The sequence below is a fragment of the Thunnus maccoyii genome, chromosome 23 (genome assembly GCF_910596095.1).
Source record: "Thunnus maccoyii chromosome 23, fThuMac1.1, whole genome shotgun sequence".
Taxonomy (NCBI): Eukaryota; Metazoa; Chordata; class Actinopteri; order Scombriformes; family Scombridae; genus Thunnus; species Thunnus maccoyii.
Window position 1 is genome coordinate 13,068,668 of NC_056555.1, and position 21,962 is coordinate 13,090,629.

Here is a 21,962-nt window from a genome sequence, read left to right on the forward strand (position 1 = left end):
AGTAATATTTGCACAAGTAATGCTTTTTTTTTCAGTCACCTTGCAAAAAAGAAAAAAAAAACCTTAGCTGACAAAGATGGTTTCTATTAATGTCATCACTTTTTTTTTTAAAAGTGTGGAGTTGCTTTTGCTGATTTTATCTGCAGCGTTTGAAACTTAGCTTTTTGCTGCATATATGCAGAAAATGATTGATGGTTTTAAGACCAAGCAAGTGTTGAAGGCACCTCTGGGGAGGAAATATATTTAATTTATTTAATTCAAAGGAAAAAAAACACCCTAAGAACGCCTTTTTCTTTCTTTCTTTCTTTCTTTCAGGGTTCGGTAACCGCTGCATTCAGCCCAAAGGCCCTCGAGACCCCCCCCTGGAGTGGACATGATGGAACGACCCGTCTGTCCGTCCATCAACAGTCTCCTCCCTCGCCAAGAGATGGACTCTCTCCTGGCTGGTCCAAAACCAAGTTGATAGATGCTACACAGGCAGCAAAGTTTTACATAGAAACACTTTCTGTGTAACTCTGTGCCAACACGTTCTCAAGACTGAGCACCTCTCCTCTTCCTCCTCTTCTTCCTCCTCCTCCTCTTCCTCCTCCTCCTCTTCCTCCTCTTCAGTCCCTCCTTCAAAGTGCCACTGTGCAAAGCAGAAGAACACTTACTGGTCAAGTGGCTTTTCAATTTTGGAACGAAGCCCACGTTCTTGAGGTTTTGGCCTCTCTAGACGCTGACCTGGGATCAGTCTGCTTATTTCCCTGTTAATGATTGAAGGATAATTCCTGTTTTGTTTTGTTTTTATCCCTGTTTTTGGTGACTTAAGAGTAAATTAGGAAATGTTCCGTAGACACATCCTGAATATTTATCCATTCTTAGACGAATTGAACGGGGATGTAGTTCTAGTAAAGTTGTTCTCTTTAAATAAATAGGGAGAAAGCTTTCATACCAAAATGAGAAAAAAAGTAACTTTTTTTTTTCATCATGAATCAGGAATTATCTTTAATCAGAAAAGCTACTGTGGGAAGCTGATTTCCTGAGGTTTAACTGAACTCCCAGAAGGTGTCTGCTTGCTCCTACTGGACGAACAACAATCTTCAAAGCGAACCTAGATAATCTGTTACCCATGATGCAACCTCTTCTGTCGGGTATGTACAGGTTGCCCGGGTGCTCTCTCTCTCTCTCTCTCTTTCTCTCTCTCTCTTTCTCTTTCTTTTACTGTATCTCTGTGTCTCTCTCTCCCTCTTTCTGTGCGCTGGTGCTACATTACTAAGGATCAGCATAGAGACAGAAAGACTAGAGCTGACATTCACCTGTTTCTCACCTCTTATCTGCAGTAATGTCTGCTCTAGTACTTAATATTTCTATGCTGACCTCCCTTTTTTTTTTTTTTTTTTTTTTTTTTTACCAGAGTCGTAGATTGATGCAGTTTGGTCATTCTAGTGGTCATGAGCAGCCATATTGGCTCCGGAGTCCTGCTCTGTGGCTGTTAAATAGATGCTGAATCTGTAGCGGTGGACTTTATAGTAAAGTTGTCATTTTTCTGTGGCGTCAGAATGCAAAGACATGTGAAATTGAAATGTATGGTGTCAGGAAAAGGTGAAACTATACAACATATTTGGCTTGTGACCCTTTTTAAAGTGAAACAATCTCAACTTGTTACAGGTTGTTTATGTCTAAAAGTTGCAAGCAGCTCAACCAAAGAGTGTTGTTCCCTTCTCAAACTCATTTGAATACTTTTCTAGAGGCTTGAGGAGGTAAAAAATATTCAGTATTAAGATAAAATAAAATTACAGAAAATCTTGGCAGCTGCATCATGTTATGTTAAAAGGCAATTTTCCCTAACTGTGTCCATTTCAAGTCACAGTCTAATGAGAGATTAAAAACACTTTAAGTAATGGCCAGACGCCTCAGCTCTGTGACTCTGGCTCTCACTGCTGGGACCATGAGCCTGCCTTAGTCTGCCTCTCAGAGAAGACAGCCAATGACAGTCCTCCTTAATTTGGCTTTTCTCTTCGGTTCATTTCTGCGCTGTCCTGTTGTTTTAAACCTGTCCCTCCTCTTTCTTTTCTGTTCTCCTCCTCCTCCGTCGGCCCTCTGATGAACAACCATGCAAGTCGGGGTTTTTTTTTTTTTTTTTTTTCATGTTATCAATCTGTTTACTTCTGAAACTCTTGTGGGACTTGACAGAAGTGAGGGGAAAACCCCTCTAGGAGGCACAACAGTAAGTCTAGTTTCACAAAATGACTCCTCCTCGACAAATCTGACTTGTATGGTTTCTCATCCGACCGCCAAACTGTGCTTTACATATTTCTGTACGTGTGAGACAATGATCCCATAAGACAACAGCAGCTCGGGACCCAGGACTACTGTTTCCTCCTGATTTTTTTTTTTTTTTTTTTTTTATTGTTCTCTGCTAACTTCTCCTGCATTAGCTACCATAACTATACAGTATATGCATTGTTTTATAAAGATAAAGAACTGTACAGGGCAGTTTAGGTATATAATATTTCAGATTTTTTTTTGTTGCTATTCCTTAAATATTCTTATTAACAGAAGATGTAAGAAAGTCAGTGCATGATGATGATTCCTCCCCCCTACACAATGTTTCCTTCAAACTGTAAATTATTCTGCTGCCCTTTGTTTTTGCTTCTGGCAAATATTTCAGGGTTTTTTTTTTTGTTTTGTTTTAGTTACATGCTTAAAAGATTGAACTTTTTTTTTTGTTTTGTTTTGTTTTAATTGGTTGGCAGAAGAAAAGCGTTGACTGCCAGCCGGCCCCCTTTCAGATAGCTACAACGGGCTCCGAATAAGATTGTAATAATAATATTAATGATGATGATGATAATAATAATAATAATGGTCGTTTTTTTTGTAAATGGTATTTTAAAAGTTATTTTTGTATACGCGGTTGTTTGTTGCGTCACAAGTCCACTGCTCCCCTCCCAGCCCCCGTTTCTCTCCTTCTTTCTTACATATTTTCTTCATCTCTCCCCCCTTTTTTTTTTTATTTTAAAATTTCTCCTCCATATGCTACTTTTCCATTTTTTTTCTTTCTCTCTGTCTCTCAGCTTGCTCTTTTAATGTAGATGGAGATGGATCTCCTTCTCTGGATAAAGAGCATCTCATTATTTTTCTCTTATTTTTACTTCCGCCATACTTCCCCTGCTGTTTTCTCTCTTTCATCTTCCTCCCTCCCACCATCATTTCTACCTCCTTCATTTTTAAAAGTTTGTCCTTTCAACACGTCTTCGTGCCAACAGATTGGTTTGCTTTATTAATGCATCTCTAACTTGTTGGTGGTTCAAAGTAACGTAATATAATACGCTCATAAACTGACTAATAGACATGTTGAGAAGAGACATTTTTTAAAACTTTATTTATAATTTCTCATCTGTTTATTTTTTTTTCCTCAGCCTCCATTTCTTTCTGTTTATCCACCACAACTACGCTCATCTATCCAACACCCCCCCCCCAACACACGCACACTAGCCTCGATCTCAGAAAGAGCCCACCTGTGCCTTTAAGAGAGAGCCCGCCCACCCGCCCTCCCCTTTCCCCTCTCCACCAATCGTCATTAGCGGCATGAGCGTGAGCGATGTGATTCGCTGCTGCTTGCTCATTGCCTCCTGTGGGACTCTTATTCAGCCACAAACCCCCCCCCCTACCCCGTCCCTCCCGTCCCTTCCCTCACCCGTCCCCCTCCTTACACACACACACACACCCCCAAAATGTTTGTATGTTGCAGAAATCAATCAGTAAAAATGAACATTAAGTAAAGACACGCCTCCTTTTTTTTTTGTATGTGATGTCATGAAAAGGTGTGCGTGCAGGACGTGTGTGAGAGTGTGTGTGTTCATATGCAAGTTTATAGTGACTTGTTTCTTGTTTCTAGAAGTAATAGAAGAAATATTCAGATCCTTTAGCAATACCACAATTTTAAAAATATGCAAATACATGTAAAAAGTGTGCATTCAAAATATGTTTTAAGTGGAAGTACAGAAGTGTTACCACCAAAATGTACTTAAAGCATAAAGGTAGAAGAAAAATGGCCCCTGTGACGGTTACATCATCTTATATTACATTATCAAATCAATGTGTAAGAAGCATTTTATTGTAAAAGCTGGTTGAGGTGGAGCTAGTTTGAACTACTTTACTGTATATTCAGTTATGTATTTTAGGTGGTTCCCAACCTAAGGGTCAGGCCCCCTCCATGGGTCGTGAGATGACGGGGCAGGAAAGAAGAAAAGACATACTTCTTCTACACAAATTTCCCCTCTTATTTTTGTCTTTGAATTGCAGCTTTTTTGGCAAAATGTTAGATTAGTTAACATCTTTAGACCTCAAACAGCCATTAAAATGAAACCATCTGAGGACTTGAACTGCAAACAACACATAAACATCTGAAAAGTGACAAGGGGTTCCAACCAGATTCTGCTTTTTTTTGTACATGTACATCACAAACATGTGGGGAACCCCTGGTTTAATCTTTCAAAATGTATTGTATTTTATAAACTCACCATATGTTTTTAATGAAAAATCTTTATCTATAGAGTAACCAGTAGTATAAAGTAACACAAAATGGAAAAACTCAAGTAAAGTACAAGTACTTACTACAAGTACAGCGCTTGTGTAAATGTACTTAGTTACGTCCCACTGCTGCTAACAACTCTACACATATAAACTGATATTGTCAATCACGACTGGCTTGAAAATTATACGTGTGTGTAGCAGGTTGTCACAGCAGGAACTCCTCTCTCGCACCTGGAGGATCTACACACACACACACACACGCACGCACACACTAAAATGACAATTAATTAATCACTGCAGGTGGTATAAATACACGTTCACTCCCTGTCTTACACAGAGACCTGAGGTATCACATTTGTATTCACTTTACGCACCTAGAGAGGCACAGCAGGTGGGCAGACATACTGTAATTATTTGCTGTTGCTCACATATTAATTTCAGATTAATTATACTCAGTGCAACATTTTATGATCATGTTAGTCCCCTTTAATTATAGTTATGGATAAAACACAACTATGGGGTTTACAAACATGAAAGAGTGATATATGGAATTAAAATATACATATTAATGCACATTGATATCCCTTTATATCTGTAATGCAGGACAATCACATTCATGTTTGGGTTATTAGTTTGCTCTAGTAGTATAGAAACGTCACTTGAATCCTTGATGGATGAGTGATGACGGGTCACAGAAGTCGACATTATAAAATATGGTGCAAGACATAAAAAAACAAATAAAAAAATAAGCACCCTGTACAGCAGTGAGAGACCCAGTCAAGAATACAATGAAAAGAAAACGTGTCACAGAGATTTTTTAGCCATGACTGAAATCTAAATAAGCTTTTTATAAAGGTCCCCCCAAAAAAAAGGTCTGAGGAGAAAATCTCATCCTCCAGATTACCTTTTAATCCACTAAACATGGTTTCATATGATGCTCTCTCCACCACTGCAGTTCATATTTTACAAATCTGCAGCTTAAGCTATTTTCCGATGCCTCAAGATAGTTCTTGAAACAATAATAATAAGCAAAATGATAACTAATGAGACACATTTTAATATGTTGAGATGTATTATATACAGTATGTCCCCTTCCCTGATAATCCCATAAAGGTTTACTGTAACTAATACACATTTATATGTTCAATGTAGGAAGGTTTCTGCCTTTATTCTGCAATTTCAGCACAAATTATCCATCAGTTTCACTTTTTCACAACATGCAGCCGGAATTAACACAAAAATACACGTTCTTACATATAAAACTGCTTTATATATATTAATATGCTCATATTAATTAACATTGTATGCCAAAAAACAGAAATTATTACATTTTACACACATTACACTGACTAAAAATACATTACATTGCATCATAAGGCAGAATCAAGTCCACACATCACACAGGCCTCTCACCACTTCAGTGTTTCATACACAGTTTCTAACTTTCTCACGTTCATTTCACTCCTTTACTGTTTTCTAACCTTCACACGTGATAATCCGTGCAGCGTTACCTTCGTGCAGCACACCTACGCGCACAGCATGAACGCACACGCACACGCACTCTCTCTCTCTCTGTCTGTGTAGTATAAATTGAGCCAGGTTGCCGTCTTAACTGGGTCACCGCAGTTTTCCCATGGAGCAGTTTAACATGTTATGTAATGGCTTATAAATATAGCCAATCAGTGTTCAGTGTATGCGAGCAGTCGCAGCAGGCTGTGCTGCCATCTGAAGAAATTGAAAACTGTGTCAGCTCTGTTTTTAAAGCCCAGAATATAAAACGTGTTGGAGCTGATTAATTTTAAATATATTAGTCAGATACAGTAGATGCACATTTTACTACATGTTGTTCTCCTCATCAGATTTCCTCTTCTTGTTTGCTTCATACATTAATATTATCACAATGTTTATGGCCAGTTGTGACTTTACAATTGTCCTCGTTCAGCCGCAAATCATGTTTAGTATTCACGGTTGGCTGTCACACACTGATAGTCCTTGTACTGAGAGCTCCGCCAATCAGTCTGAGTGAAAAGGAAAAATGTTTTCATCTCAGTAAATCAAAGTGTAAACAGCACCGGAGCATTCATGACACTGTATAATGATGTGTCCTGTGTGTGTGTGTGTGTGTGTGTGTGTGTGTGTGAGTGAGAGTGATAAGATAATCCAGTTGTGAAGATTAGATGAAAGAGGCAAGTTTATCCCTTTGATGGGAGCGTTTCCCATTTTAACACACACGTACACACACACAGCCTACCACCATCATTACGTACACCTCTCAACATTTTCTGTCAATCAGTTTTGGCTGGTATACTGTCTTTAAGGGTTGTGTTCGGGAAGGAAATGCCAAAACTGGTTAAACAAACTGGTGAAAATGGATAAAAATGCTCCTTATGTGGTGTTTTGTACCGATGGTCAGTCTGCACAGAGCTGGTGTCAAGTCTCACATCCAAATGTAGAAAAATCCAGTCAAAGAAAGTGTGAGTTAAATATTAACTTGAATGAAATAAAATATTCATGAATGTGATAATTTGTCAAGCAAAAATGTCAAACGTTCCTCGATTCCAGCAGCTTCTCAAATGTGAAAGTTTGCTGATATTTTCTGTTTTATATTATTACAGATTGAATATTTTTAGGTGATGGACTTCAGATCAGACCAGTCAAGCCATTTTAAGGCATCATATTGGACTCTGGGAAATTGTTCGCAACATTTTTCAATTATTTATTGACATAAATAAAAAACGAGAGGTCAAAGACTGCTAAAAAATGTGAACATCTACATTTCCATGACAACTGGGAAAAGCTATCTGCTGACAAACACAGTGTGATATGATTGAAAGCTCCAGAAAAGCTACTTGGACACTGTGGTGAGACATAAAGTCAAAAAATTGTCCCTGTCCAGTCAAAAATGTGTTTTTCTTCTTGTTGCGTCAGTTGGGATGTTTGAGCTTCACTGTGCAGAATGATGTATGTGCAGAGTTTGACACTAGAAGATTGTTTTCACATTCATCCGTTGAAAGAGGAAAGTTTCTCTGAGCTCATTGAAAATCAATCTGAGTTAAAGGCGTGTATCTACGAGCAGGATTTGTGACATCACAACGAGTTTGGAGCCAATCATGGTCCAGTATGCAACTTACACAAGTGTGATGTGGAAACCTGAAGCCTCCAGTGCACATGGACTTTACAGTGAAATGGGAAACAACTTATTCCAAGCTGTTAAATTAACTTTTAATTAAATCTGCATATTCATAGATTGTATTTTTCAATGAGGAAGAGGGAGGACAAGTAGGGTTTTAGAGTTAAGGATTTTAACAAGATTTTTGTGGAAAGGGGCATTTCAGACAATTTATTTATCTAAGCAGAGGATATTTATGTCTTAAAATATGTCTGGAGGAGATCCTTAATGAAAAAATAATATCCCAATGGTAATTAGACTAATAAGTGATTTAATGAGTGGTTGTTAACCGATAATGTCACCCACAAGGGTTCAGAAGTTCCTTTCCTTCAAATTTGCATTAGATATCATAGATACTTAGTTGTTTAATAAAATGTTTCTTCAAAAAGAATTTTTAAAGATCCTCTCCACACACACATACACACACATATGCATGAAGACATATAAAAATATTCTGCTTAGAACAATAAAGTGTGTCTGATGTGGGTTTTCCACAAAAAAAAGTATAATTATTATCATATAATCTCCCTCATTGAAAATCGCATAATCTATGACTATGTAAATATATTTAATTTCAGACGTTTAACTGCTGGACACAAGATGTCTCCGACTTCACTGTGAAGTCCATGTGCACTGGAGGCTTCAAGTTTCCACATCACACTGGTGTAAGCTGTATATTGGACCAGAATTGGCTTTCAAACTAGTTGTGATTTCACAAATCCTGCTTGTAGGCCCGCCCTTTAAAAATCAGATTTTCAATTAGCTCAGTGAAACTTTCCAGATGAGTGTGAAAACAGCCTTTTAGGTAGTGTGAAACTCTGCACATGCATCATTCTGCACAATGAAGCTCCAACATAAAACTGCAGGAACACGAAGAAAAACATATTTTGAAGGGAAATATTTCCAATGATGCTTCTCCACATTGATTGTGATTTAACAGAAGAGTGTTGCTCCTCATTATTATTTCACTAAATACAGTAGGCTGCATACACAGCTGCTAAACCCCGCCTTTAGTTTTCCCCTCTCTGCCTGTCAGTCAAGCTTTAACCCCGCCCCCCTCGTCCCTGCCCGTCTGTCAGTCAAACTTCAGCCACGCCCCCTCGCTGCCTGCAAAAAAAACAGCAGCGGCGGCCGTTGGGGGGGAAGAGAGTAAATAGAGAGAGAAGCCTCAAGATGGCTGACTCGCAGGGCTCCGTTCACCTCACCGGAGCTGCTGCCGCTGCGGTAGCCCCGGCGGTCGCCCCCGTGAAAACCCCGCTCGCCAAGCCGACGGAGGGGAAAGGAGCCCCTGACAACCGCTCTCACACTTCCCGGGATTCCAACCCGCCGCCGCCGCCCAAGAAGGTCCGAGTCGAGGAGAGGAGCGTTAAACCCAAGAAACTCAACGGCAGCGGCAAAGAGAAACTCCAGCAGCCGACGAAGCAGCAGCAGCAACAGCAGCAGCAGAGTTACGGCAGCTTCAGCTCGGTGCCTGCCACCGGCGGATCCCAACCACCGACAAACACACACAAAGTCTTCAAACAGAGCGATTTCTTCCTCCACAAGCCGCCTTCTTCTTCCTCCTCCAAACCCAAGAAGCCGAGTAAAGACAAACAGCGGGAGAAAGAGAGGGAGAAGGGGAAAGGAGGCGGAGAGGAGAAAAAGAAACATAAACAACAGCCGTTGTTGTTGACCTCCGGAACCGGGAGTAACGCTAGCAACAACGATATCAGCAGATTTAATAACATTTCTGCAGTGAAGAGAGAAAATGGGGAGGTCACGTTGCCACCAAAAGGTAGGCCATCATAATGTACTGTCTTTGGTTAAATATCACTTTAATATTGAAGCGATTTCATAAAGTTTTGAGTTGTGTTTATTATAAGTGGGCTAGTCCGTTTTTTTATAGTTGTGTGCAGTTGTCTGCCTCCTAATTTGTCTGGACAGTCCCGCTACTGTTTAAAACGCTGTGCTTGAAAAAAACCCTTAGTATATTTAAGTGTTGCTCTAATCTAAATATATTCATTTTAAAAACATTTACATCGAGTTTAGTGGGTTATAAAGCGCAGTTTTAGTCGATGTTTCTACGGGCTGTGGCTCAGTTGCTGCCTGCTTTCGTCGCTTGTTCACCCGCTCGTGAACCCTCGAGCTCCACAACAAGCGTTCCAGGGCAGTAGTCGCGCGACCTGGTTGTTACATGGTAACCAGCTGCTCTCGTGCTGCTGCGGAATTGTTACGTAGTTACGTCGCACTGGCCGAAATGTAATCCGTTTTAATCATATATATTTATATACGTTTTAACAGTAACGTGATTGAGTCGAATTAATATGTTATACAGAAGCTATAATCTCGTTTAGGATGGTAATATGTATACAAGAAGATTAATATATATCCTGTAACATTGATTTAACTATTTGCTTGCCTTTTTTAACGGTGTATACGTGTTAAAACTACACGCTGCTGTCACAACAATATGACAGCCGCCCGCCATTATAGGGTAAGTGTTGTTTTGGTGGAGCACCACGCCCCCCTCTGTAACCTCAGGCTGTATGGGAAGCAGACAGGGAGCTCCGCGGCTTGTTGATACTCCATGTTCCGCAGTTGGACAACCACAACATGTTGTGTTCATTCAGCCTCTCCTCTAATTTCTTTTCTTTTTTTAACACTGAGAGCTTTATTATAGCTCTGTAGTAATTATACTTGGGACGGCATTAGCATAGCAAGTTTCACCGCATCATGTAGTTGTGTTTTGCGGCTGATTGACTGGAGTTGTTACATGACATTTATGTAACTCAGAGGGAAATCATTTCTCTCTGCTAGAACAGCAAGTTAAATAAATTATGAGTAATTGTCTCAGTTTGCTGCAACGCAACCTTTAAGAACAAGAAAAGACCAAATTTAAACATTTAACAATATTACATAATTACCGATTATTAATAAAACATAGCAGTATTTCAGTATCCCCAACTCCAGACAATAAAGTATCTAGTCTCTTCACTTAATTATGTTACTACATAGGTGTTAAATCTAACCCTATTTGAATAATACATACAGTACCAATCAAAAGTTTGGACACACCTTCCCATTCACTTGAATGTGAAAGCATGTCCAAACTTTTGACTGTACATAGATATCACACACACTCTTCAGCCACTTCATTAGGTACACCTGTGCAATCCAACACATCAGATCTGCCATAAATTCGACTATTATGAAGCTTTTACATTTTCAGTTTTTGTTGACATTGTCAGAAAGGTGATAATTCTACTTTATGTTAATTATGAGGTCATAGTGGCTGGTAGTGGTGCATAATATTGAATGGTGTTCCTAATATTTTGTCCACTCATTAACAGGGGGGGGGCAAGATATTAGGATACACCACCCACTACAACCTCAATAATAAACATAAAGTAGAATTATCACCTTTCTTACAATATTAACAATAATTGAAAATTTATAAGCTTTGTAAAAGTAGAGCTGTTGTATTGGATTGTATTAGATTGCACAGGTGTACCTAACTGTATATCAACTAAATGTTAATTATGCATCCCATAAAAGGCTAAATTATTATATTTTTTTGTCAAATAAATGAAAGAAATGCTGTATATGATAAATGTATGTTGTGGCTCAGTATTATTTCCCATCATAAACATAATTGACATCAGGTCATTCATGAAATTACACATAATGCTCTACACATTATCTTGTAAGATAGGTTAATTGTATTAGTTCCCGATGAGAAATTATTATATTCAGTTGAGTGATAGGGTCACAGCCAAAGCCGCTAATATCTGTTTTATGACTCATATGTCTCATTACTGGGATTGTGTGTGGTTTATTTATTTATTTTCTGTGCTCTGTTTTCCCTTTATGGATATTTTGACATTGTCATACCACAGCAGCGTTTCAAAAACCGGTGAATGCGCACATTGCCGGTGTGTGTAAGTGTTATTTGTGCGTGCGTGTGTGTTTAGACACTAAGCAGGAGTACTCAGTGGACACATGTGAGTGTTTGGGAGTGCATGATGTCACCTTTTTTCCAGTTGGGTAGTTTAAGAGGTCATGGCGTGCGTTGAGCAGCCACCGCAGTCGTTGAGAACACCAAAACGAGACGTGTTGTTGGACTGTAGCTCGAACACACCATCAGAAACCACAGTCTTGTAAACAGGCTTTGTTGAATGTCAGTTTTACTCTATTCAAGGCAAAAGAGGTGGCAGGCAGTACTTAACAGAGATTTCAGAACACATGTAGCAATTGGAAATAACAGCGCTCCTTCAACAGTCCCACTGAGGTGCTGAATCTCTAACCGCTCCTGTGGCCAGCAGAAGGAAATTGTAATTGTGCTGAATAGCTTCAAATGTGGAGAAGTAATATGAATGTGGAACGTCATTAATCCATAGCAGAATATTTCTAAGGAGGATTAAAATGATCCGTTCTCAGCTGCACCTGTCTGTAAATACTGGTAACAGGGTGTCAGTCTTCTTCCTTGACTCGGTGAGTCAGCCGCAGTAGGCGACGCTGAAATAATTCCGTTTGAATTGAATCCTTAAGATCGAATAACACAGGGTTTTTCCCGATGTGCGTTGAGTGGCAGGTTGGCCTCGTGTTAAGACAGATTGCCGTGTTCAACAAGAGGACATGAGTTTGAGGCTCGGAGCTGGAAAAAGTGTCCTTGAGCTACACAGTGAGTCCCTGCCAGCTTCAGGAGTGCTGCTCTGAAGCAGATTATGCTCTGACCTTCCTGGAGGGGAAGAATTTTCCTACAGGGATCAAAAGAGTATCACATCATCACAGTAATATTATTAGTGGTGTAGGTTTGCTGCTGGAGCGATGTCGAAGGGCAGGAAGCAGGGACTGCTGGTTACAAGTGGGGCAAGACAAGGAAAGTCAAGCCAAGTTTTCGTTTGGGTGACCTTTCTGTGACACTCCTACATTACATGCAGTCTAAAATAATTATAACTAACTGCAGTACTCCCAGTAATTTCAGCTGTAAACTCCAATAGGCTATCCAACTTTCACCAAGTTATTAGAGAAATTATAACTCAATAACAAAGCTGGAATAATTGCTAGTGGTTAAATACCTCTTGCCATAGAAAGGTCTGCAACTAATGATTATTTTCACTACTGATTAACAGATTATTTTCTCCATTAATCGCTTGGTCTGTAAAATGTCAGAAAATAGTGAAAAATGAATATCAGAATCCAAAGTGATATGTTTAGATTGCTTGTTTTGTCCAACCAATAATCTAAAACCCAGAAATAATGAGTTCACTATAATTTAAAACAAAGAAAAGCAGCAAATCATCACATTGGAGCAGCTGAAGTCAGAGAATATTTATCATTTTCGCTTGAAAAATGACTTAAATGATTAATGGATCACCGAAATAGTTGCAGATGAATTTTCTGTGGATTAACTAATTGATTAATTGATGAACCATTTAAGCTCTAGTTGTGTAACTCTTCAGTCTGGTTCGTTCTGTGTTTCGATCAAGGACGTGTGCCACAGAAATTAAATGAACAGCTTGTTTGATAAAGGAGTTATATGTAGTTTGATTTCGGTGGTTAATGGTAAAACAGCTTTCAAGCCTTTCATGTTATTAGAAGCATTACAGTAACAGGAGTTTGCATTCAAGTATTCTTTTAACACATCAACCTAGAAAACAGCGAACATCAACAAAGTCTCACATCTTTCTAGACGCCATTCTGACTATAAAACAAGTCATATAAACCCGGCTTATTGGGGAAGTCAGGTTAATGTGAATCATGTAAATGTCTGAATTGCGTTAATTAGGTTATTTGTGTGCATGTAAATGCCCTGCGCTTACAGAATCCCTGCAATATAAAATAGCTGCAATCAGCACCCAAATGACTCACCGTCACTTTGCTCAGTCGTGTAAAATACAAGACACTTAACTCTGCGTGTGCAGTTGTAGGTCACAGTGACACAGACTGTATGAATCTTACTGCTAAATCACTTTGAGATCTTTTTTGGTTGGTGAAGCACGGATTTGCTACACCAGCAGGGGTGAGCTGACCATCTGGAGTAGCAGGATTTTCCTCGGGAAGCAGGTCTACCTCTGGTCCTACAGTGAGTCTACAAACACACATCCAAAAAGATTAATCACATGTCAGGAAGTCATCTTTCCATCCCCGTGAGCTTCACTCGGTATGTTTGCTGAGCTGCTAAAAGAAAAGACTTACTGTATGTCCTGAAATATTTTGAATCAAACTGTTTGTGTCAAACACTACCAATTTTAAGCTTCTGAGTCATGAGGATTTGCTGCTTCTTTTTGTGTTATGTGATAGTTAACTGTACAACTTATCCGGTTCAGTTTCACAGTGGGCTGAAGCTTGTCCCAGCTTGCATTTGGCAAGAAGGGAAGGACACCTTGGACAATTAATTTTAAGGACAGATGATTGAAGGAAGCCGAGTGTCACTTTAAAATTTGCAGTAAAAAAAAATAATCAAAATGTGGATACCTCATCGCTTCTGTGAATTTTTGATTCACATTCCCAAATCTAAGTAGAAGTTTGATGCCAGTGAGCACTGGTGTAGTTGAAGTTTACAAACCGCCTGCCTCTGGCTCTCTATCCTTTAAAGTGTTTTCTCTCCTGTGATCAGCCACACAGTGAAAACCACCTGCTGTGTTCCCCCTTCAAAACCAGCTGCTGCTAGAAAGCCAGAAAACAAAATGAAAAAAGACAAGAAGTTTCAGTTACATGTTCAGTTAATTTCTGAGTCACCGGGAAACCACAGTGTTTTACATTAAAGTCATGAACCGGTTTGAACTTGTGACCCTCATATCACATCCTTAACTACTGAAGCACCATCCTGTCTTCTTCACTGTGGTTCTTGTGTAGTTCAAAAGAAAGTTTTTTTAAAAAATTTTAAGAGTGAGACGCCTCTCAGGCTGTGATTAATCACCCAAGCTAATTTATCTCCCGTTCCCCCTAAATTTTAACTTTATAACTGTCTGGCATGTCTTTATAAATCTGGCAACAGATCTGAATAAGACCTCCTTTGTAGGCAGCTTCCTGTGGAGCTAAATTGATGTTTTGAAAATGCTGTTTTTTTCCACCTGGCAGCTTATGGTGTCTGGTAATTTTTACAGCATCTATTTTACAGAGTTCCTAAAATGGTTTATTAACATTCTTGGCGTTCCTCCTATTAACCGCGGGCATCACTACCTAACTGTTTGTTAAGTAGCGAGGACAAATGATCCACTAAAATTCAAAATGCCAAGGTAATTATTTAAATATTATCATTCGGTCATTGAAAAGCGCGCATCGATGTACCTCTTATTCTCCTACTGCTCCTTTAAGCCTTTATGTTTTCAAAGCATTTTCTCCTTTGATCCTGCAAACAGTGAGTGCAACCCCACTGTGTTCACTTTCCACTCCCCACGTCCACGGGAGAACGAGCAGTCTGAAAACACAGCTTCCTTTTTAAAGATGGATCTGACAGAGTTCAAAGAACAGAAGTTCTTCGGAAGGAAAAGAAAGAAAGAAACAGCCCAAAAAAAAAACCTACTGTGGAAAGGAAGGTTTTTATTTCTTTATGGGGGAAATGAAAGGAAATAAAGAATCAAAGGAGACAGTGTATAAAAGATTTGATAAAACGAAAGTTATTTTAAGAAAGGTCAGGCTTTCTTAGCTCAGCTGGAGGGAAGTGTGTTTGTAAGAGACAGAAAGACGAGTGTTGGGGTTTGTTAGGTAGCTGGTTTAGGAAACACTATGTGACTGTCTCTGTGGGGTGTCGGTCCAGACATGGGAGGCCGGTATCTCTTTCTCGTATTTATTGCAGGAACTCTGATACAATGGTTACAGGAAGGTGCATCCTCAGTCGGTGGGGACTATTGGAAGCAGATTAGAATAAGAATTTAAGCAGTGTATCACCACAATAACAAGGCCGCTAACAAAAATGGGAAGAATATAAATTCTGTGCACCAAAAGTAACAATATAATAGCACCACTGATCAATAAGCAGGAATGATGGGCACCTCAGTAGCCTAAGATCATAGCCTGAAATCTGCACCCGTAGCACTCTTCTGTACAACGAGTGCAAGGTTTCACTCTCTTATCCGCACTGAGACATGCCGTGCCTTTCAGAAAGTACTTGACAACTGAAGAGGTGTGTGTGTGATGGTATGGTATTTACATTTTCAACTGACGCTCTCATCCACGGCGATTTGCAGTGATAGTACTCCAATTCCTAGATCTGTAATATTCCCTCAACACTCAAATGATAAGTGCTGGAGAAGGAAATAAAATGAGTTGAAACGCATAGGGAGAATTATAGGACTTTTAAGAGCAGAGCATATTGAAGCTAGCAGCAACAGAACATAGGAAAGGGGTGAGTTTGGGGGAGGAAACGTGAGGTGTATCTCGATCAGATGTAGCTTTAAGGTTATGAGTGAAGTTACAGAGTCACTGCGGTCTTAAAGGGAATTACGCTGCTCAGGAAACATGAGAGATAAGAGCAGAGGCATGTAGGAGGAAGACCAATAAGATTAAGGAAAAGTTGAGGGTGATGGCCAAGGTGAAGCACTTGGAGAGAGTTCAATTAAGGGCTTAGATGAAAAAAATCGAAGTGAATGGAGTGTGCGGACAAGTGTTTTTTTACGTCTGTGTGTCTGTTTGTGATTGAGTCAGTAAATCAGGGCGCTTGTGCTAATGTGTTTGTACCATCGAGAGACCTGAAACCTTCCTGTCTCTCTCTCTCTCTCTCTGCCTCCTACAGAGCACTCCACCAAGGACAAGGCAAAGGAGAGAGACAGAGAGGAGCGGGAGAAGAAGAAGGTCAAGGAAAGAGAGAGAGAGAAGAAGAAGCACAAAGTGATGAACGAGATCAAGAGGGAGAACGGAGAGGTCAAGCAGCCGATTAAAGGTCAGTGGAAACACACACACACACACACACACATACCATCTAATTTGTGTTGAGCTAAAAGTAGTTTTAGGTCTCATTGATGAATCTGTTTATTTAAGTAATAAAAATAGGGGATAATACACATCACAATTTCCCAGAGTTTCTGGTGATGTCTTTAAATAGTTTTTGTTCCCATCACAAGTCCAAAGCCCCCCAGAAAATTTATGATTGTATATAAAAAGGGGAGAAAAGGAGATTCTCACATTTTAGAAGCATTTTTACATGTCAGTCTCTTGGTGTGAGAATGAGGACAAAATTAAGAGGTGTTGGTGTGTCAGTGGTCTTAAGTTACACACCCCACAAGCTCATCATTTTCCCCTCTCTTTTGACTTTCCATGGTATGCAGTTTAAACGAAAAATAAATGTTATGATAATAATGCTAGAAATTAAAATTTTACAGGATCTTAGACCCGGCCATTATTACACACCATCCCAGATAACATTTATTGTATTCAGTCCCGTTAGAAAAACACATACACAGGTAAAACTAATCACAAATGGAGCACTGCACTGAGTTAGAAACAATGTGTTCACATGCACCCCGTTGGACCCCAGCATGTGTTGTAGCTCAGTAGAGAGAAGCCTGCTGCTCAGTACTGCCCCACTTTCACAGCGCGCTGTACAGTATATCATCATTATTTTTGTAACACACAAGCAGCACACACAACTGCTAAGCATCCCAGTGGGTGTTGAAAATACTGTGTGGTAGCCATAAAAGACCTAATAAGAAAGGACAGAGCAGCCTGTAACTGCTGAGGGGACTCAAGTCTTTTGGAGTGCAGGAGGTACTCCTGACTATGTGGTGGCATCAGCCGTCTTCTATGAAGCGGTCTGCTGGGGCAGCTGCATCTCGACTGCTGACAGGAAGAGACTTAACAGACTGGTTAAGAGGGCCAGCTCTGTCCTGGGATGCACCCTTGTTCCAGTGGAGGCGGTGGGAGAAAGGAGAATGATGGCTAAGCTGTCATACCTGGTGGAGAACATGTCCCACCCCATGCAGGACTCTCTGACAGCACAGGGCAGCTATTTCAGTGACAGACTGCTTCACCCGCAGTGTGTGAAGGAGAGATACTGCAGGTCCTTCTTTCCTGCTGCTGTCAGACTGTACAATCAACACTGCTCCCAGTAGACCGCACACACCAAAACTGACAATTCCCTCATGTGCAATATCAATATTTCCTACGTGCAGTAATGTGAATTCAACCGTTAAGTCTGTCTACTCATATTTTGCTTATCTTATCTTATCTTATCTTATCTTATCTTATCTTATCTTATCTTATTTTATCTTATTTTATCTTATCTTATCTTATCTTATCTTATCTTATCTTATCTTAATATACAGTACAGCATCTGTGGTGGGAAAACTTTGTAAGTGTGACAGTGGTTGTTGCTGTTAATTTTTATTTCCTTGAGTATTTGAACCCTGACATTTGGTGAATCTCGACACTGCACTGCTCCCCACATGGAGAAATTGTACTTTGGGTTTATTTAGTCTGACCTGTATGTGTTTGTGTGTGCGCTGATTGTGCTTCTGGTCGCTGTGATTGTAACAGGAGAGGTTTAGCTGGGACAGTTTGTGTATAATGCAATTCCTACAAAAATAAACATGTGTATATATATAGCATTAAGAAAAGAATCTCAACATTAATAGTGATGTAAGTGGAAGAAAAACAGGAACTGACACGATTAGTCGATTAACAGAAAATCAATGACAATTTTGGAAACTGATTAATTTAAAAGTTACTTATCAAGCAAAACAAAACACTTGCTGGTTCAAGCTTCACATATGTTGTTTTATTTAAATAAATACTAAATACTTTATCATTTTGGACTGATGTAAAGACAAAATAATTGAAGACTTCACCTTTGGCTCTAGGAAATGTTTTCAAAATTTTCTAACATTTTATACCAAAAAAAAAAAAAACACACACAACACATTAATAGATGATGAAAGTAGTTGCAGTCCTAAATATAGTTGTCTTTCTGTCTCTCTTTTTCTCTGACTGTTTCTCTGGTGAAGCATTAGTTTCCGTTCCCTTTAACACACTATTGCTGTTTTGGTGCCAAACCAATTTGTGGTTTCTGAAACCAAAATTGATTTTTTTTTTTTCGTTGAGTTAACAAAATGAGGAAATATCAGTATTCAGTAATCCTTATTTTCTTATACCTATTCATTTTTTTTTGCAATGACATGAAAAATTGTTATTAAAGAATTGTGACAAATATGTACTGATGCAGAAACTTTTTAACAGTATAGATAACATGACAGTAAATTTTGAATTCCACTGTAAATCACATGGATAATAACTACACATAAAAACACATAACATTAAAACATTTTACAGAAAAAAAATTATAATTATATACATTATAAAATAATAATATTATATTAATAATATTAAACATTTCTTTACAGTAATTGTACTGTACAGTAACAGTGATAACTATACTTACAGTATATATTGGAGTATGTATCAGTTGGGCTGTACTGTGGCTGTTTTCTCTGGTGTGTACACTTAATAAACGCGATGGCCGGTTTCATTGTTAACCCTCCGACAGTTGTAAATTATTTGCAGAGCGCCGTGACGTCGTCTCTGTCTTCCTCTCTGAGTAATCTGAGCTCGGTCGTAGAACTGCAGCGCCCCATTTGTGAACAGTGGGTGTTTTCTTTATAAGACTTGACCTTTTTAGACAGACACACACCACACACTGACACGTATACACGGCTGCCAATGTTCTGCTGATTGATTTGATTTGTTCTGAAGCTACAGTCAGACCTGCAGTGTTTCGGTGCTGGTATGTCATGACCACACTGTGACATTTCAAGGTCTTAGTGGAGCTTTGGCCACGTACCATAGCCAGTGGCCACAGATGAAAATCGCAGATGGATAATTTGGCGCACTATTTCAGTCTTCCTACTCCGTGTGCAACGGACAGGCGGCCTTTTAATGTTGGTTCATCTTCTCAGTATGAGCGTAGCGTTAGGAAGAATGGGAGCGGTGAAATGAGCGAGAGAGGGAGAGGAATATAAAAAGTGTCAGTGTGTGTTAAGTCCGCAGCCATCCGGTGAGAGAGCCTGGTATTTAATCCTGTGTGTTTACGATAATAGACACACACACAGGGATCCATGGTGGGATATTGAATCGAGAGGGGAATGAGGAGGAAGCTCTTCCCACCAGAGAGAGTAGCTTTTCAGTGACAGAGAGTGAGGCGTTTAATCAGAATGTGTTAAGTTTGCAAATGTTGGGTGTGACAGTGGCAGGGAGGGGAAGTTTTTCAGGGTGAAATTTAATCAGTGAGAGAGTGTTAAGTTTATATCTGAAAAGGGCCACGGAGAGAGAGGCAGCCAGAGGAAACATCTATAGGAAATCAATAAGCAGCAAACGGCCGTTCTGACAGTAAGGCAGCTTTACTACCACGGAGACTATTTGTTTGTGTGTGGTGTGTGCGTGTGCGAGACTGGGAACTTATCTGACCTTAAACTGATTGTGACCGACTAGCCAAATGGCCCACGTTAGTACGAACGTGTGTTTGTGTGTGAGAAAAAAGACTCTTGGGTGTTCTTTCTTAAATGTGAAATAAAAATGATCATAATTCTGGACATTTTTTTTGAAACCATAATGACGTCATTTTAATGTTTAAATCTTCATTTGACATGTTTGTAATAGTAGCTGACAGTGAGTGAACAGGCAGGGATTTATCGTCAGGGATGCTTCAACAGGACGTCTGGCTCTTAAACCAACACTGGCTGTTGCAGACTCAACATTGGGCTCACTAATTAGATCCAAGTTGAGTCAAATGTGGAAGAAGTTTGTGCATTCAGGCTCTAAAATGTGTTGTATTTTATTTATTTTTTATTATGACTGATATGGTTTTCTACAAAAGACACATGCTGGATTTTACAGGCTGATACCAATATCTATATATGAGTGTTTATTATTTACCGGACCATATTTGTTAAATGCAGAACATAAACATTTTTGATAAATATCCATTAAATTTGGTAATTAAAAAATAGTGACCAAAATACCTGGCGAGTGGGGATATTTTGCAGTTGGAAAATAATTACAACAATGTTTCTAAACAACCATAAAAAATATCTTTCTCTTCTGCAATTTTTCTTGTTCTTTATCAGCCAACATGTCCTAACACTGATACAGTATGTCTGAGATAAGATAATATTCTGGTCCTGACAAAAAAAATAGTACAATTATAGATTCAGACCATCTTTTGAGGAAGGAGTTATCATTCTAGGGCTTGTCAACAACTTTCAAGTACGTTTCACTTCAACTTAACTTTATTGTCCCCAAGGAGTAATCTGTCGTGCAGCCAAGTGGAACGCAGAACTCACATAGACTTGAACTTAAAATGTAAAAAAAAAAAAACACATTAAACTTGTATTAAAATATATCAAATGTATGCTTAAAAAATGACCACACAAGCTCACAAGTCACATACACATGCATGGTGTGGGCTCCTCAGTTAAAGTCAAAATAAGCCATAAAGAAAGAAGCCACTGCTGGAGGGTATTTAATGTAAAGAAGCAGCTGCAGGAACAACATACTCACAAATGTCTGACATACTTCAGGACACTAACCAGTTGCTTGTCAAAGTTATTCTAAAGCTATATATGTACTATAATTGTGCTTTTTGGTCCACGGATCAGAACAGAATATGGTTGAATATTATTATTGTAATCTGAAAATAAGTTTAAAATTCCCGCAGAAGCAAGAATCATTTTCAGTATCTACAGTACCAATCAAAAGTTTGGACAAACCTTCACTTGAATGAGAAAGTGTGTCCAAACATTTGTACAATTGTACAAGTGATAATATATTTACAGCTGTTCATTACACTCGCCATCACAATATCCTACAAATTTATCACACATTACATATTTTTTGATATGAGGCTTTTCTGTGGATTGATGAAGGGTGAGATTTGGGGGATGAAAGTGCGTGTGCATGTGTGGAGAGAGAATTGGGGGAGGGGTGACTGGTGGGCTAAAGAGCTTTTGGATTAGTAGCTTGGGTATTGTACTGCAAATACCTTCTCTCTCTCTCTCTCTCTCTCTCTCTCTCTCTCTCTCTCTCTCTCTCTCTCTCTCTCTCTCTCTCTCTCTCTCTCTCTCTCTCTCTCTCTCTGTTGCTCTCTTTATTGCTCTCTCTCTCTCTCCCTCTCTCTGTCTCTGCTCTTTTTCATTCTGTCTCTCATTCCTGCCTTATCTGGCATTGAACGTGTGTGGGGTACAAACTAGACTGAGCAAGATGATATCTGATGCTGGAATTATGCTGAGGCAGCAGCACCTCTATCAAAGTGACTCACGTGTGCACGCACACATATACAGTACATATATACATCTCCACTTGTTTA

The 21,962-nt window shown here is 39.3% G+C and overlaps 2 protein-coding genes across 2 annotated transcripts in view; both read left to right on the top strand.

The window, feature by feature from the left end:
- The window catches only part of ptpn12 (protein tyrosine phosphatase non-receptor type 12), a 50,591-nt gene extending 46,874 nt beyond the window's left edge, over window positions 1-3,717 (top strand). Inside the window, 1 exon segment of the mRNA XM_042402955.1 lies at window positions 316-3,717. Within this exon segment, the coding sequence (XP_042258889.1) occupies window positions 316-377 (62 nt within the window). The 3' untranslated portion in view covers window positions 378-3,717.
- Window positions 3,718-8,771: 5,054 nt separating this feature from the next.
- LOC121890587 (lysine-specific demethylase RSBN1L-like) overlaps window positions 8,772-21,962 on the top strand; it is a 37,461-nt gene continuing 24,270 nt past the window's right edge. The window contains exons 1-2 of the mRNA XM_042403008.1: window positions 8,772-9,461; window positions 16,404-16,550. Coding sequence (XP_042258942.1) covers window positions 8,861-9,461; window positions 16,404-16,550 — 748 coding nt within the window. The 5' untranslated portion in view covers window positions 8,772-8,860. The remainder of the gene's footprint in view (window positions 9,462-16,403; window positions 16,551-21,962) is intronic.